At 44.0% G+C, this 17817-nt stretch overlaps 1 protein-coding gene across 1 annotated transcript; it reads left to right on the top strand.

The window, feature by feature from the left end:
- Positions 1-313: 313 nt before the first annotated feature.
- STK38 (serine/threonine kinase 38) lies at positions 314-17754 on the top strand. Its single transcript, XM_059831067.1, has 14 exons — positions 314-344; positions 2186-2320; positions 4608-4659; positions 4825-4947; positions 5530-5613; positions 7436-7559; positions 8453-8607; positions 10626-10728; positions 11667-11728; positions 12275-12392; positions 12593-12716; positions 13458-13553; positions 13806-13900; positions 14494-17754. The coding sequence occupies exons 2-14, from the start codon at positions 2190-2192 to the stop codon at positions 14622-14624; spliced, it is 1398 nt and encodes a 465-aa protein (XP_059687050.1). The 5' UTR covers positions 314-344; positions 2186-2189; the 3' UTR covers positions 14625-17754.
- The last annotated feature ends 63 nt before the right edge of the window (positions 17755-17817 follow it).

Below are 17817 nucleotides of genomic sequence, written 5' to 3'. Positions count from 1 at the left end.
CCCCCCGGGCCCCTCGGGCTGGCGCGAGGCCTCCACACGCATGCGCCGCTGGCGAGAGAGGGCGGGGTGCAGCAGCCCCGCCCCGCGGGCAGAGGGCGGTGCCGGGAGGATGGTGGCGCATGCGCACTGCCGTAGCGGTCCTTGGGGTGCTTGTGCCGTCCGGGTCGCCGTCGGTGCGGGGGGCGGCGGTAGCGGCGCGGGGGCTCCGGTCGCCCCGGTTCCGTCCCCCTCCCCCCCCCCCCCCCCCCGCCAGCTTCACCCCGCCGCCGCTTCGCCTGGCTTGGCGGCACCGGGACCTCGCCGTCGCCTTCAGCTCCTCGCCGCCCCCCTCCCGGGGGGCTCCGGTAAGCCGCTCCCGCCTCGTTGCCATGGCGACCCCGTGTCCGTCCCCCCCCCCCGCCCGGTGCTCCGCACCCCTCCTCCCTCCTCCCGGGGCCCTTTGCTGCGCCCGAGGGGGAGAGCAGGGGGCGGCCCCCCGAAGCCCCCGGGTCCGGTGGGGCTGCGAGCGGGGCGCTGCGGGCCGGGGTCCCTCCGGCGGCGAGGTCCCCCCTCCCCCGGCGGCGGCCGCGCTGCGGGCCCGGAGGCGGCGAGGGCCCCTTCCTCCCCCTCGGCCGGGGGGGCTCGTCCCTCTTTTGTCCGCTCCCGGTGATGCTGCCGGGCCCCTCCGCCAGCGCGGCGGGTCGGGCCGCACGAAGGGCCGCGGAGCCGCCGCCCCCCCGGGGGCTGCCTCGCCCCTGACCGGCTCCGGTGGAGCCCGGGAGCATCCTGCCCCGCCACCGCCCGGTCGCCGTGCTGGGTGTGGGTTGGCTCTGAGCGCCGGTGCCGGTGGAAGGGGGGTCCGGGCACCAACAGGTGCTTTGGCAGCGCTGCCGTCCAGCCGGCCTCTTTCTCTTTTCTCCCCCTTTTTATTTGCGTCCCCTTTGTCACCTGCTCCTCTCAGATCATTCCGCTATTCTGTTCCCTAGGAAGCGCAAACCAGAGGCATGGCTCCCACACCTCCCCGCTCACAGCACCCAGGGCCCTGCCGTGCCGCCTCCTCGGCGGTGCGCGGAGAACGCCGCCCTGCCACTCGCATGGCCCCGCTTGGAGCTGCTCCTCCGTACGGATGCAGCTCCATCTCAAAATCCACCCAGCTGGAGGTTCTTACCGGCTCCCAGGCTGTTCCCTTTTCCATGAAATAACCCGTAAACGCAGCAAACAAAATAGTTGGTGTCCGTAAAGGACGCCGCTTTGCCAAGGCAAGGTAACGCTGCCGTGTAAAGCCCTGCAAAAAGTACACAGAAAAGAATAACGCGTAAAACGTTGCCAGCGCCCAGGCGTCGTAAAAAGGGGAAGCGTGTGTCTAACCTGTGTTTGTCTGCAATTTCTAGTAATAGTTGCAAAACTCTGTTACCTTCCTGCCAGTTATGTTGTGACCGGGAGAACGAGACCAAGAGGTGCCTTTACATTAGAAACCTTCACATTTTAATGCGTTTTAGAAAGTAGAGCTGGGTTGTTAAACACGCCCCGAAGCTGTGCTGCCGGTTGGAAGCAGCGTACTCCGATATATAATCCCATATGTAAATGTGGGATACTTACACTAGAGGTTTTTTTAAACTACAATTTGTTCAAAGGCAGCGGCACTCTGGGATTTGCCAGATTTCTGTGTGAAAGCATCTCGTAAAAGCGAGAGTGCTTAAAAGCAACTAAATGCCTTTTTTTTCCTTCCTCAATTGCTCCGTTAGCAGATGGCTTTCAGGATTTTGACAGATTTCACAGCAGAGGAGGCGGCAGGCAACCGCTGGAGTTATTTCTGCCGGGGTCAAGGGAAGAGGAACTTCTGGATTAGATGTTTCAGTGTGATGTTCCTGAATTTTTATCATTTATTAAAGATAAAATATATGTATTGGGAGAAATAAACACTTGCAGTACTGCCTGAAATTGTGGTTTTTGAGGCATCGTGTTTCTTAAGTTTCCTTCCCTCTTATTTTCAGATCAAAAATGTTCAAAACAGGAAGTTTGACTTGTACCTTTTATTTTGCAAGACTTTTCCCTACTTAGTCTCAGTTTAGACAACTGGGCTGTTAGCGTTTGTTGTTAAAATCTTAACTCCGTGATTCAGCATCGCTTAATTGATCGCAGCTCTTGTTTGAAGGTTATTTGTCATTTACAACATCAGATGTTTCCTCCCTTCTTCTTTCCTAAGAGCCATGGCAATGACCGGCCCAACGCCATGCTCCTCCATGAGTAACCACACCAAGGAGCGAGTGACGATGACAAAGGTGACGTTAGAAAACTTCTACAGCAATCTCATCGCACAGCACGAAGAACGAGAGATGAGGTAAAAAGCTTTCTTGCTTCCTTTCCAAACTGGGTAAGACCCAAAAATATATATTAACTGCATTTAGTTTTCTGGAGCCAAAGCAAAAACAGAGCATCTTTGCGGAGCGTGTACCTGAGCTCCCGAGACGGGCACCTGGCCGGGGCTTGGCACAAGTGTCCGGAGGCAGCTGCTGAGTTTCTGAATCCCCCGGTAGCTTTGGCTGGAGCTTTGTGAGTTTTTTCTGCAGCCAGTTGAAAGGTGCTTGCAGATGCAAAAGTGAGATGACTCTTACCAAGTTTTTAAAAATCCCATATATTTGATCACGCGACGAAGTAGAAACTGACTTTGGGACGTACTCGAATCAGCCCAAGCACGATTCTGAAGTAGAAAGCCAACGCTTGCAAGTGTTTATCCTGCCCATGTCTGTTCTGTTGCCTCTTCCCGTTTTATGTCCCTGGTTGTAATATTTACAACTCGTTCTAGAGCATCGGTTTCAGTTTGGGTTATAATGCGTGATCGAGTCAGCTGATAAAGGCAGATAATCATTTCAAAGAGAATGAGGGACTGATGCAAGGACTGTCACTTAATGCTGACTTCTTGTCTGTGGGTTAGCTGAACCTATGGCATCTCTTTAAATGTATCGGTCAAAATACAACCAGCGATTTAACTGAGAAGTCTTACTTCTACTTCCCTTTGGCCGGAACCCTCTAATTTGCTGAATACCCTCAAGCTGTAGCACTGGGACTTCTGATGTTCTCCCAACTTGCCGTGTAGTCTGTAATCGGAATTTTCAAAAAGGTTCAGCGTTCGTTCGCTTGCAGATTTGCTGCCAAAAACCTAACTCGATCCAAGAGGAATGCCTGCTAACTACAATAACTGCAGAAACGAGGAAGCAATTTGGAAAGGAATACTAACTTGCATACGTATTTTCTTCAAAGCTTCAAATTAGTAAGGAGAGATTGAGGTCTAATCCAAACAGAAAATATCACTGATTTAATTCCTTTCTTTCTCTCTGCATAGCTCTTGCTTTTTATTACGAGCGCTGTTGTCTACCCCCGGAACCTCAATGGCAGGGTTTTTCCCGTTTAGGATCAAGACTTTGAACAAACGTACTGGACTTTACAAGTTACATGGTTTTTTAACAATAGACGTGTCTGTGGATGTGCAATTTGGAGTTTAAATGGTGTTGACAAAGTGTACGCTGAAGCGCAGATAGGCCCTATTAAGGATATTTGGGGGAATTTCAGCGTCGCTCGGTCACGCTGAGCTATTTAATTCTGGGTATTGCAGCAGTCGTCTCGCTACTGGAGTCACTGCTTTGCGTGTGAAATAAGACGGCTGGGCAGGGCTCACTGGGTACTTAAATAAGGGCAAAGCGATTTCAATGTGCCTGATCATGGAAGCGATAACCCAAAATATTATCACGTCGCAGCAGCTGCATAGTAGCGCAGGAGACCGGAAGAGGATCTTGCGAAGAATGACTTGCATAAAGAGAAGGAATTTTTTAGTACGTTTGTTATGTTATACCAATAAAAACGCACATGGAGAGGCAAAAAAACCCAAAACCACCAATCCCAGTTCAGCCAGCTATTAATGTGATCGGTGCTGGGAAAATGTTCCTGGGGGGTAATCGTTACAAATGGCCCCTGAAGCCATTCCCCTCTCTGAAGTCTTGCTTCCTTTTTTTCTTTTCTCCCAAATAATCATTTTGTACTAAGGCTGTAAATATTTCCGATTCTTTAAGGGGGAGAATGTGTACAGATGTGTTTCCTCTTCCCAAATACTTTCAGTATCTCGGGTACTGGGAAATACAGAGTAACTTTTCTCATTTTGCGTATGATGAGTTTGAGATGCAGAGAAATTACAGTGCGGCTCCACAGATGTGGTTAAGCAGCCAGTTCTCCTTGGAATAAGTGAGACTTTGGTGTTTAAATATTTATTGTGGCTCTGGCCTTAAGTGACTTGCCCAGCTGTCAAAGAGAGAGGCAAGAATTGAACCCACATCTCCTCAACCTACATTCGTATACAACGAAAACATACACTCGAATAAGATGTGAAACTCGAGGCAGGTTTAGATTGTCAAAAGTGGAGACGACAGGGCTAGAATGGTAAAGCTGTAATATTAGATTCTTCAAAATTAATCTAACGTCTGGGTCTCCCGTAGGTATCTTTCACGGTTGTTACTTGCTGGCATTGCATCCTCCTTTCACAGCAAGCGCAGACCAGAGGTGTTGGATGTGTGCACGTGAGTGAGAAACAACGTTAACGATTCAACCTTTATTTTTCTAATTTGTCTCTGCTACAGACAAAAGAAGCTAGAACAAATGATGGAAGAAGAAGGCTTAAAAGATGAAGAGGTAATGAATATGGGGAAATTACCTTAATGGTTAAAGTAATTCAAGTGTTTTTCTTTTATAAATGGAGACCTGGGAGCTTTACTTGGAATTGCTGTGATCTCTATGGAGCCCGCGCGCAGAATTCGCACTGTGTGGTGTTTTGTTTTTTTTTTTCCTAAACTCTAGAAAAGAATCAGGAGGTCGGCACATGCGCAAAAGGAAACAGAGTTTCTTCGCCTAAAGAGAACAAGGCTTGGTTTGGAAGACTTTGAGTCTTTAAAAGTAATAGGCAGAGGAGCATTTGGAGAGGTAAGTCCAGAAAAGATGACTAAATGCATTTTGGAATGGCACTGGTATTTGGTAAAGACTTGCATAGTTTACACAAGTGAAGGATAAACGTTGTAACAACCGCAGCTTTTTTTTTGTTAGCTTAACAGGCAGGTCTGTCTGTTTTTTCTGCCTAATAAATGGTGGTTTAAAAACATTATGTGCTTTAAAGGAACATGAATGCTGTTGAAAAGGACTTGATGGGCAAGCTAAATACAAGTTTGGCAGCGGACTTGAATTCTGACCTCCCGGGGCTGGCCTTACGGAAGAGGGAGAGCTGGAGGGCCGCTCGCAGCAGTCTCTCCTGGTGGCCTTCTTCCGAGAAAGTGTCTTTGGACCTTCTGCTTTAGGTGTATGATGGCTCAATGTGTCATCTCTGTTAAAATGACTTCATCTCTTAGAATTAACAGAACTTGTTTGCCATTACTGTGCACTATGTAATGCTTTTTGTGTTTGTAATCTGATATGATTTCATGAAATGGAAGCCAAGGGCTCGATACCCAAATTTTTCAAGAGTTGTGGCGATAATGCCGTATTTGACTAAAATTTTTGCCTACCTCCTAGGTGCGACTTGTCCAGAAGAAAGATACGGGGCACGTTTATGCAATGAAGATACTACGTAAAGCTGATATGCTTGAAAAAGAGCAGGTGAATAGCAACCTTGAGTAGCAATGCTACCATCCATGTTCTAGATGACTTCGGGGGGTAACTGATGTGTAGAGAGTAATAGGCGTCTGTGGTCTAGGTTTACTAGCTAAAAAATTACGTGGGGTTTTTTCTTCCTTTTTTTTTTTATGGAGGAAATAGGTCGGAAAAATCTCGTATGAATTTATAAGGACCTGTCTTCTAGTGGGCTCTTTCAAGTCTTTTTTTTGTTTGTTTTTTTTGTTTGTTTTTAAATATTCCTTGTAACAATGCAAAAGTTTGAGGAATATATAGTTTCCCTCTAAATAGGGTTACAGTAGGAGTTCCAGGCTATCGTAGGTACCTGAATGCTCGGAACAGTGTTTCAACCAACCTCTAATGCCTTGCTTAGTCTTCATGGAAGCTGCAATTGTAACACCTTTTCTAAGAGGCTTTTCAGTCAGAAGCAAGGTAGGGCTGAACTCAAGTTTCTACTTGAAAACACGGGGAAGCAGAGCGGTTTGCTAAGGACTAGGTTTGTCTTTCCCCACTGAAAGAGGAGGACGATTCTATGTATCTGATTTATGTTCCTCCTCGTTTTATGATGATGTATGTCACACGTACACATGTGCAGATGATTCAGTGTAGATGTCAAGGTGGGTGTTCTACTGCATTTCTGATTTATGGAATCAGATAGAAATATCAAAGGGATGCAACTGCTGGAATTCTGACTCGGGGAGACAGAAAGTAGCGGTGTTTAACTTCTGGAAATGCTGTGGTCTGAGACAATCGTTTCTTGTTCAGCACTGGGATGAATCTAGGAAGCACTGTGTGTGTGGTCATAAAATCAGGAACTGGTTTCCATTTCTGAAAGGACTTGGTTAAAAAACAAACAGCAGTGTGTTCGCACACGAGCTTTATGCAGCACTGCTAAATTAGTGCTGTGGTCTAAATCTGGGGGAATAGGCTGAAGTCATACCTGAAGGGTGTGCTAACTGTTTTGAGAAGAGCTAGATTTTGAGAGATCTAATTATTAGATATTTTTGTAAAAAATTGAGATATTTTTATGTATAGGATTAACCTGTTTTTATAATCAACCATATGTTTCTCCTCCTGAATCTTCCCACGGTAATAAATTGTGTTTTGGAGTGGTCTGTTGTCTAAGTGGTTTAAGATAAGTGTTTTCATAGTGTCCCATATCACTTGTACAGTTCTGATTTGAAGGGGACCAAAATGCCATAAGAATTGGAAGAATAAAAACATAAACGTGGGTTATCTTTCTGCAGGGAACCTTGTTGTTCAGGAGGGTGGTTTAAATTTATGGTTTTGCTTAAAAGAATGAGGTTAGTGCTCTCTTGCCTTCCTACGTATGTCTCAATGCACGGCAGCAAAAGTCACACAATAAGTATAAATGTTACTCAAGTGTAAATGTCCAAAGGCAAAAGTCCCCGTGAACTTTCCAGTGGAAACTTTTGAATGTAAAAGAGTCTTTCAGATCTTCATGTTGAGGAGTAAAATGGACTTGGTGTTCAATGGGGTTTATCGCGGGGGGGGAAGAAACATTTTGGAAAAATATAGCAGTTTAATGAAAGCTTCTCACCTTTTTGCTGTCAGAAGCATGACTTTTGGATTTGATTTTGAACATGTTATGCTATTTTATTACCTGAAAATATTGAGGGGTGAAACTATTGAACTTTTGATGGTGTTTCTGCCCTCATGCAGAAGTTTGACTGCTGTCTTTTCAATATTTGATGCTTTTCAGGATAATACTTGAATTGTCTGTGCAACAAATTCATGTAATAAAACATAGCTTTGTAATTAATCAAATGCATATATATCCCTCCAGGTTGGCCACATCCGTGCGGAGCGGGACATTCTAGTGGAGGCAGACAGTTTGTGGGTTGTGAAGATGTTCTATAGTTTTCAGGACAAGCTAAACCTCTACCTTATCATGGAGTTCCTGCCTGGAGGTAACTACCTGAAATCAAAAGCAGTCTTTCCTCTTGTTTGTGGGTTTCTAACTTCTTAATTACAAATGTAGTCCGGGACGAGAGTGTATGTGGTTACCATCCAGTGGTTTTTGTACTGGACGTTACGTGTGAGGAAACAAGTCATTGTAAAGCTTTCTGCTTTTAGGAGTTAGGGTGCTGCGGTCTTTGGGTCAGGCTTGAGGTTATCTGCTTGGGTCTTCCAGCTGCAGAGGTTTGAACCTTGGCCTTAATGTTCCGCTAGTTCTTATCCGTACTGTGCGCTGGCTAGCGATAGATCCATAACATCACCAGCTTTTGATTTTTCTAACCTTTTGCTTTTAGCTGGCTTGCAGCAAGAGTAACTTTTAAGGTCTTTTTTTTCAGAGGATGGTGATGTTTGTCCTTGAATGATAACGCTACTGTAATTCACTTAAGAAGAAAATTATACTGAAAGCCCATAATATATGTGACTAACGAAAGCACAAGAATGCTTTTTGAGATGACACTGCACAAATGCAATCTGGTTTTTGTAACAGCTCTGTAGCTGAAAGTATCTATTTTAATCTGTGATTCGGATGTGTAGTGAAGAGAGGCAGTCCATAGCTGACTCTGAGGGATGTTTCTGCACTGCTATTTTGTTTTTCCGCTGTTGAGCTGGCTCAGTAAGTCTAATGCAGCTACAGTACAAGTCTTCCCACGTACAGTGATACAAGGGGAAATGCAAGAGTTTGTCACAGAGGTGCTGGGGAACTCTGTTACTTTATATGAAATCAGTTTACGCTTCCTGAGGTTTTAAATAGCTTTTTTCTTTGCAAATTTCTTCAAAATTAGCGAGAGTGGAGTTTGCGTGTGTGTGTGTATTTACCTTTGCTATTTGTGGGGGGGGCTTCTAGGTGATATGATGACATTGTTGATGAAAAAAGACACTCTAACAGAAGAAGAGACACAGTTCTATATAGCTGAGACCGTGCTAGCCATTGATTCTATTCATCAGCTGGGTTTTATCCATCGAGACATAAAACCAGACAACCTTCTCTTGGATAGCAAGGTATGTATTAGCCACTGGCTGGGTAGTAGTAAATAGGTCTTGTAATTTTTAATATTGACCTGAACTAGTGTTGACAGTTGTGAAACACTAGTGCTCCCTCAGCAAGTTTGCAGACGACACCAAGTTGGGTGGGAGTGTTGATCTGCTTGAGGGTCGGAAGGCTCTGCAGAGGGATCTGGCCAGGCTGGATCGATGGGCTGAGGCCAATTGTATGAGGTTCAACAAGGCCAAGTGCCGGGTCCTGCACTTTGGTCACAACAACCCCGTGCAACGCTCCAGGCTTGGGGACGAGTGGCTGGAAAGCTCCCGCGCAGAAAAGGACCTGGGGGTGTTGGTCAACAGCCGGCTGAACGTGAGCCAGCAGTGTGCCCAGGTGGCCAAGAAGGCCAACGGCATCCTGGCCTGTATCAGAAATGGTGTGGGCAGCAGGAGCAGGGAGGTGATAGTGCCCCTGTACTCAGCGCTGGTGAGGCCGCACCTCGAATGCTGTGTTCAGTTTTGGGCCCCTTATGACAAGAAGGCCATTGAGGTGCTGGAGCGTGTCCAGAGAAGGGCGACAGAGCTGGTGAGGGGTCTGGAGCACAAGTCTGATGAGGAGCGGCTGAGGGAGCTGGGGTTGTTCAGTCTGGAGAAGAGGAGGCTGAGGGGAGACCTCATTGCTCTCTGCAACTGCCTGAAAGGGGGTTGCAGAGAGGTGGGTGTTGGTCTCTTCTCCCAAGTGACAAGCGACAGGACAAGAGGAAATGGCCTCAAGTTGCGCCAGGGGAGGTTCAGGCTGGATATTAGGAAAAATGTCTTTACTGAGAGTGGTGAAGCACTGGCAGAGGCTGCCCAGGGAGGTGGTGGAGTCACCATCACTGGAGGTGTTCAAGGAACGTGTGGGCGTGGCACTGCGGGACATGGTTTAGTGGGCATGGTGGGGTTGGGTTGGTGGTTGGACCTGATGATCTTACAGGTCTTTTCCAACCTTAGTGATTCTGTGAAAGAAGACGGTGCTTCTTTCTCAGCCCTGTTCATTCTAGCTTTTGAGGGTATACCTGCCATATTGCTGGGGGAAAAAAAAAACAAGCCAAGAAAGAGCTCTGCTCCACCTCCAGCTGTATTTGTACCTCACTTATGAGCTCTCTTCTGACAGTTGTTTAAGCTATTTTTGGTTATTTCAGCTGCAATTTAAAACACACAGTTTCGGTTCTCCCCTCTTGGTCAAAGATGTTTCCTTTTGGTCTGACATCTGTTACGCTCACGCTTGCCAACTATTGGGTAGATGATCACATCAAATGCAAAGGATGGAGCTGTTACATGAGCGAGACCGAAAACTGAGCTGTTATCTCCGTCAGAATCGGGACGTGCTTCTGAAGGCTGGCCGGGCTACCCGATTGCTTCTAGACGGTTACTGGAGGCAGTTTGCAGAAAGCTTGATGGTTTCACTATCCTCCTATTGCTCACTACAAGTTTGCTTAAAATTTAGCTTGTTTGGAAAAAGTTTGCCAACAATAAATAATTATACTTTACCACTAGCCAGCTAATAATGCACTGTTGGAATTACTGCTGTAATTCAGGATGCCTACATCTAGATGTAGATAAATTTAGGACTTTGGAAAGTACGTGTATTTTAGATAGACATCTAAAAATTGCACATGGTGTGGTCACATGTTACGCACTAGGACAGATCCAATCCGTGAATTTAAGGTGTTTTTCCGTATCTGTTGGAGTCAGCGCACAATCCAGGGGCTACAGCTCCCTCTGGAGACGTTTGCTTTCGCTCTGGAGCGGTCAGAAGCTTGCAGGAGTGGAGGTTTTTTGAAGTGAATAGCTGCTGGGCTTTCTCTGTGTAGTGGGGATGAAAGTATTAATAGCTTGATTCTATGTACACATCCAGTCTTAGGCTAAAACAAGGAATGCAACAAGTGCCTCTATATATTATACAAAATAAAGGGAAGGGGAGAAGTAGAAAGCTCTATCTGCTGTGATAATGTCTCACGCTGTTTTTGTATTTGGGTTTTTTTGTTTGTTTCTAGGGCCACGTAAAACTGTCGGATTTTGGTCTGTGTACTGGACTAAAGAAAGCCCACAGAACAGAATTTTATAGAAACTTGAACCATAGTCTTCCCAGTGACTTCAGTAAGTTATTTGGCTTCAGAAGGGTGTCTGTGTACTTGCTGTCGGTGCCTGACATAACCTCACATTGAAATGAGTTAGAAGGCTGCAGAGGGGGGGCCTAATAATCAACATTGCATCATGAGGTGTAATTTTGATTTTCTGTAGACCTTATTTATAAAAATAATTTTAGTTACTTTAACGTACATAAATGTCTTCATTTCTAGAAGTTTGTCTTTGAAGTAGACTCTGCCGTAGCCTTTCTTTGCATGTGTAATAAACCTTGAATGAACACTCAGTGTGACTTGGTAGATGCTAGCTGTATCTCACGTGTTACTTAAATTAATAAGCGAGCACACAGTCTCTTTGAATATTCAGTAATTTTCTCAAGGGGAATAACTTCGATCATGGAGTTAAAAAACCACTGAAAGCCTGGATCGCTAATGAAAGGCTTTATAAAATTTTATCAATATTACATAGATTTGGAAGTTGCTGATAGGTTTAGGGTATTGACAGATGGACGCTTTGCAACCGTCTGTACTGGTGGAAGAGGTGACATCCCTTGCGCTGCTCTTAACTGTCAGCTGCCGCTGCCTGCTAGGGGCTGCCGACCGCTCTGCTCTGCCGTTGCAGGCACCCCTTCGATTGTGCCAGGTAAACTGAGCAAGGCGAGGCTGAGGCGGCTTAACTAGCTCATCTCTACTGATGTGGCTTATCCGTAGCTGCCTCCAAACAGCTCCAGCTTCACCACGGTGGTAAACTTTGGCCGTAGGGGCCAGTGATGAGCATCTGGGGACTGTAACCTCTTACCAGCACTGCTGAATACAAAATGGGCTGTCTGTCCAGGCCCTGGCTAGCTTTTTTGATGTCGTAAAGGAGATTTTTAGTGTAATGGTTTTGGGGTAAAAATGTATGTTGGGTGACCGGTAGGATGCAGTCACATATATTCCAATTCCCTTTAGCCTTCCAGAATATGAATTCCAAAAGGAAAGCAGAGACTTGGAAGAGAAATAGACGGCAGTTGGTAAGTACGTTTCACCTGCTTGGAAATGTTCTCTGCTGAGCTGTTGCGTTCAAATGGCACAGGTATTTAAATGACAGGCATTAATCCATTTCAGAGTTCTGAACAATGCTGAAATAAAAAGATTCATCTTTTTTCTCTTTTTGAAAGAGGAATGACTTTAGTTTGTCCTTCATCCATCTGCTGAACAGCTGGTGACATATGTGCCTGAGATAGCACTGCTGTGATTATTTACATTGCTGTCTGATGCCTCCCAGCTAAAACTAAGTTCTTTCCACGTTCAATAAAACAAAGGGCTAATGACCCCTTCCAAGGTGTGTATCGACAGTGGTGCCTTCCCCATTTCCCTGATGTTCATGTGAAAGAGTCTTAAAATACCACGTTGATTTTTGTCTCTACATATCTTGAAATAAAGGCTTTAAACAACTTTGCTAAAGGATCTTGGAGGCAATCTGGTGTCTTCCTCAGAATAACCGTTGTTATGCATGTTCCTGCTTCCATGTCAGGCAGTTTTCTCTAAAGATGCATAACTGATGGTATTTGTTCCAGGCTTTTTCTACTGTGGGTACTCCAGATTACATTGCCCCTGAAGTTTTCATGCAGACGGGCTACAACAAGCTTTGTGACTGGTGGTCGCTTGGGGTCATCATGTACGAGATGTTGATCGGTAAGAAAGAGGCGGTAGGAAAGAGGCGGTGCACAGGTTTTAAGTAGGAATTGTGATGTAGGACATCAGCTGTATTTATGTGCTTGGGGTCACGTTCTCAAAGCATGGTTTGTGAGGTTTGTTCTGATACACTGGAGACTTGAGTAACTACAGGAACTATTTTTGCTTTATACAAGGTTGTATTTTTCTTTTTTTTTCAGGTTATCCACCGTTCTGTTCTGAGACTCCTCAAGAAACATATAAGAAAGTAATGAATTGGAAAGAGACTCTCACATTTCCTCCAGAAGTTCCAATATCTGATAAAGCAAAGGATCTTATTTTAAGGTGCCAACCATGTGGTTTGCCAGTTAATATAGTACTAATTTTCTTGTCTTGCAAACTGTACCATGTACCTCTCATAGGTTGTTTCACATAAAAAAAAAAGGTGATGCTTGTGACAGCTGCATACTCTGTTATGCACATGCATCGAATGCTGAACTCCCTCGTCAAATACACTTGTCTCTCAGAGGTCATTTAGTGGAGCCCTGACTGAACTATACTAAAAAGGAGCTCCCATGTAAGTGCTGCTAGTCTGGCAAAATATGAATCTTTCTGCTCTTTATTTTGTCTGTGAGCTTCTCGTGGAAGCAACTTAACCTTTTTGTCAGAGCTAGCTTCTTACAATAGCAATGGTTTTGACATTGTATGCACTGGAGCATACAAATGTATCCCAGGGCATGCTGACTCTTCCTCTTTCATTTCTATTTTCAATCACTTATCTATTCTCAGGACAGAAATATAAATGTCTAGCTTCTTAGGCTTTATATGTTCTCCTGCTCTACACTGGTCCTGAAATAGAAAGGGCACATTATCCTGTTGTGAAAGAATACCACATCTGAATTGTAGCATTTGACATGACATTCCTAAGCATAACTTTGTGTGTTGGTTTTGCAGTAGGAGATCTTGACCCTCTCCATTTATGTGTTAAGAAACCGCAGTAGTATCGGTTCAGAAAGCCGTTCCAATTCTGGATGGAATGCTTTCGTTTTCATTCTTCCTTCATTTTCATTCTTCCTTCCATCCCAGATTTTGCTGTGAATGGGAGCACAGAATTGGTGCATCTGGTGTGGAGGAAATAAAGAGTAACCCATTCTTTGAAGGGGTTGATTGGGAGCATATCAGGTAAGATGCTTTGCAGAAAAGCAAGCTGCTCTTCTCTATGGACTGTTGAAAGCTAGTCCTGTTCGACAGAAGGGAGCAGCCTGACTGGTATTTATTATCTTTAGGTGTGGGTGAGAGTATTTAGTTCCTTATCTGAAGCTTGCTAAGGTTTAGGTACCTTCAGTCTTTGATTCTGTTAAGAAATGGAAAGTGGCTGAAGCCTGCTTTCTTCTGCCTTTGAAATCTTAATGCTGAAACTGCTCTTCTTGGCAGAGAGAGACCTGCTGCAATTTCAATAGAAATTAAAAGCATTGATGATACCTCAAACTTTGATGAATTTCCAGAATCTGATATCCTTAAACCAACAGGTAAATGCTTTGATTCTGCATGTAAACAATCCTTCCTCTTCTCCAATAGCATAATGTAACTTTCCTGTTAATCAGAGAAAGGATCTTACTAGATGCTTGCTTTTTATCACGATCAGCTTGTTAGCTGGGTAGTCTTGTGGTGCAGGGGTGTGCAAGCTATAATTTGGCTTTCGGGAGATGGGATGCAGACTTGTGAATGGTGTGGGAGCCGTTTGAGGAAGGGCATCTCTAAGAGGTGGCAAGGCTCCCAGCAAGTTTGAATCTCAGCGGGACCTGTGAACTCAACGCTGCAAGTACCTCTTGGTACTGGCTAATCCTTGCTAGCGTGTCTAGCGCTTAATATAGGGGGTAGGGAGAGGGTGGGACAGAAGGGGACGATGTGTTTAGGTGTAAATCTCTAAAAGATCCTTGCATTTGCATGTCAAAACATACTCACACATTGCTGCGTGGGGTTGAAGAATGAAACCAAATGCCTAGATTTATGATACTTCTTTCTTTAGAAGCATTCTCTCCTACTCCACTTCTAGTGCTTTGTATGAAAACAAACTTCGCAGTTTTCAAAGGATAATTTTATTTTTTCTCTGTCTTATCAGTGGCAACAAGCAACCACCCAGAGACTGACTACAAGAACAAAGACTGGGTTTTTATCAATTACACCTACAAGCGTTTTGAAGGTCTGACAGCCCGAGGAGCGATACCATCCTATATGAAAGCAGGCAAGTAATAAATCATTACCTGGGACAACTGCTGAGCCGTGGAATTCTGTTCCTGTACTTTGGGTTTATACCCATAAAAGAACTTTTTTTAAAGAAAACTTGAGGGCTATCAACTCTTGGAGAAGACTTCAGGACCCTGGTTGTTACTAAGGATTTTTTCTTTCTGCACCATTGAAAAATTCCACAAAATGTTTGTGTCATCTCTACTGCAAGCACGTTTTGCTGCTTCAGGAGCAAGAGTTTGTTTTCTTTTTAAATTCTTTGCCAGATTGTACAGTCCATCAGGAGATGAGAGCAAGCCTTCACTTTGACATCGCAAAGCATGTGCTGTTTATATGGACTGTTTTGCCAGTCCTGCATTAAGTGACAAACTCAACCTGCCAATTCTGCCAGCACTGTTTTCCCAGTGGCTAAGGACTTCAGTACAGAGGAAACAAAGCAATAATTAAAGCTCAAGATAGACAACTCTCCAGTAAACTATCTAGTAGAAGGACACAACTTGTATTGCCTTAACCTTAGTTTGTAGTGCTGTTTTTTATAATGCTACTTGGAAGCCTATTTAATAGCATTTCTCAACTCTGTCGCAGTGGCCTCCAGTTGTGGTGCACTTTACTTTTGGTACTAAGACAGTGACCCTCAAGCCATTTAATATTTTTTCTAAATTAAAAAATTGTGCAACACTTTTTTCTTTTCTAGACAGTGATAGAAGAAACAGGGCCGCTTCCTCCAGCGCCAACAGTTTTAAGTTATTGTATGAAAGGCTGGATCTATAAACAATGCAGATAATAAAAACTACAGCTGGTAACACAGGTAGATCTGGAATTAGAGCAGAAAGGGAGGGAAATCAATTTAACCTGATCGTTGGTGGGCATCTTTTTTACAGCCGGGTCAGCTATGAGGCTTCCCATTCCTGCTGCTGCCATCTTTTGGCCACTTGAAAGAGCTGCTGCATGGGCATGGGTTTAAAGACGAAACTGTCTTTTGTGGCCTTTTTGCTCTTGGTTTTGAGCAGAACAGTATCAGATTCTTCCATGACTCTTGATGGCAGAGGCCTCCCTGGCTTTTCCTTACAGCTGTCGTGGCTGAACCATCTATGTCGTCTTCCAAAGAGACGGTGCCTCTTGGGGTCACTTTTGGGGCAGTGGAACCCACCGCGTCTGCACTTTGATTATTGCTCAATATAATTTATAAAATTACATTCAGTTACGATCAGGATGCTCTCCAGGAGAGCCCCAAAGTGCCTTTCCTAGCCTAAGCATCTCTCAGAACGTGACTGCATTTTGGGAGGGAGGATTCTGCCTCTAGTTGAGCTTTTGGTAATTCCTTTTTATAATTGTGAGCTCCCCTTGGCCCCTGTTTTGTAGTTAACTCTGCACTTCCAGGGGCAGGTGGCATTAACCTTTGGGCCTGCCTGGTACCAGTCTTTTAATTTGCAATTAGATTTTTGTAAAAATAAATGTAATGAGGTTTCTAAAAGCATGTTATCAATTTGAACTGTCTTGGATTCTTGCAAACTTTTATTGGTGCTGAACACTAACTACATAGCACAGACAAAAAAAAAAAAAAGCTGTTTAGAAGTAAACTAGAGCAGTGTTTCAAAGTAAAAGGAAGGCTTTCAGTTATATTAGTCCTAATTTTCTAGATTAGGAAATGAAAGAAAATGAGTTTGTAGTGAAACTTCTTTTTTAATAGGTACTTTTAGGGAATTTTTACTTTGATGTCTTTTGAACCGAGTGCCATCGTGAAGGACTGGTTGGGGGATCGAAAGTACCGTATCTAGCTAAAACCGGCTGATACCTTGTTAGCATCCTCTCCCTAACCACCCCTTGTGCTTTCTGTATGTGTCCTAGGAGTTTAATGAATTGCCATGAGCAGTTTAGATACCAGTTGGATCCTACAAAGCTGAAATGCAAAAATAGCCTTAATTAGAAGTACCAGGATCACTGTAGTCTGTAGGGCTTACTCAGATGAATAAGGGCTAACTGAGGTAATGATTTATAGGGTAAGGCTTTTTATCAACTAGTCAGTAATATCACCTTCTGCTCCCTTTTTATTTTTTATTTTTATGAAGGACTGATACCAACTTCTCCAATTGTTCTATCATCTCCTTATCCTGCAGTTCTTTTTAGCCATTTGAAAATGTTGCCTTATAAACCATTGGAAAACTAAGAGGTATTAATATCAAAACATTTTTAAAATTCCTAACAGCTTAGTTACTGCCTTAAAATGAAAAAAAAAAATTAAAAATCAGAATTCTTTAAAGCTGCTGTGGATTAGGAATAAATGATTTTGAGTAGCTGCATTATTAGCCCTTTACTAAAAGGGACTGGCATTTTTATTTATAAATACCAAAGATGATGAAGCTATACAATTGTACATTGTGAAAACTTGCTGTGAAAAAACCCCCTTTAGAATAACATGTACTGTGCATTTTTAGTGCATATGTTTTAAGTTTTCTGAAACCTCAGCTTGTTCACTTTTTGAGTTAAAGGGGAAGTTTTTCAAAGGCACAGGGAGCAGTTGGGTACCTCACTCCTGTTGTCTTCCAGCAGAAGTTGGATGTCTTTGAATATAGTCCTCTTGGACACACCTTTCCCGCAGAAGCTTTTGTATCACCGTTGTATCGTAAGCCTGCTTCCTATTACAGTTGTTCACCAACACTAGGAAAAAAAGTACAGTGTCATCTTCTTTCCAGGATCCGTACTTCACTGCTAACAGATTAAGAGTTTTGTATGCCTCTTCCACCTCCTATGTTAGCCAAACATTTTTCTTAGCCACTGGCTTGTGTATTGAGGTCATATGTATCTTTTTGGCTCTTTTTTTTTAAGCTGCAAGCAGTTGCTGGACTTCCAGGAGTAATTCTGATCTGAATTTCCAATGGATCTGAACATGAGTTATGCTGCCAGTTCATCTCTGTATCATGCCTAGCACAAAACTGCACTAAATATTTCTTATCACTGTGCCCTGACTCTGCCTTAACCTGTAAGTTGAGAAAGTGTTCTGTAAATATTTAAAAGCTGTTACTAAATTGCACTGTAAAAATTTGGCAAGTGTATTGTGTGTTGCTGGGGGAGCCAACTTTTTATGGAAGTATCTTTGCATTGTGTTGTGTAAATAAAATCCTCTTAGTAAACACAATTTTGCTAGCATGTTTTGTTTTTACAAACTGGCATCTCTCAGGGTTTTTTCAGACTTGAAACT

This window comes from Gavia stellata, chromosome 30 (assembly GCF_030936135.1).
Source record: "Gavia stellata isolate bGavSte3 chromosome 30, bGavSte3.hap2, whole genome shotgun sequence".
Lineage (NCBI taxonomy): Eukaryota > Metazoa > Chordata > Aves > Gaviiformes > Gaviidae > Gavia > Gavia stellata.
Note: the sequence above shows the minus strand (reverse complement) of the source record. Positions and strands in the feature narration are given on the sequence as shown.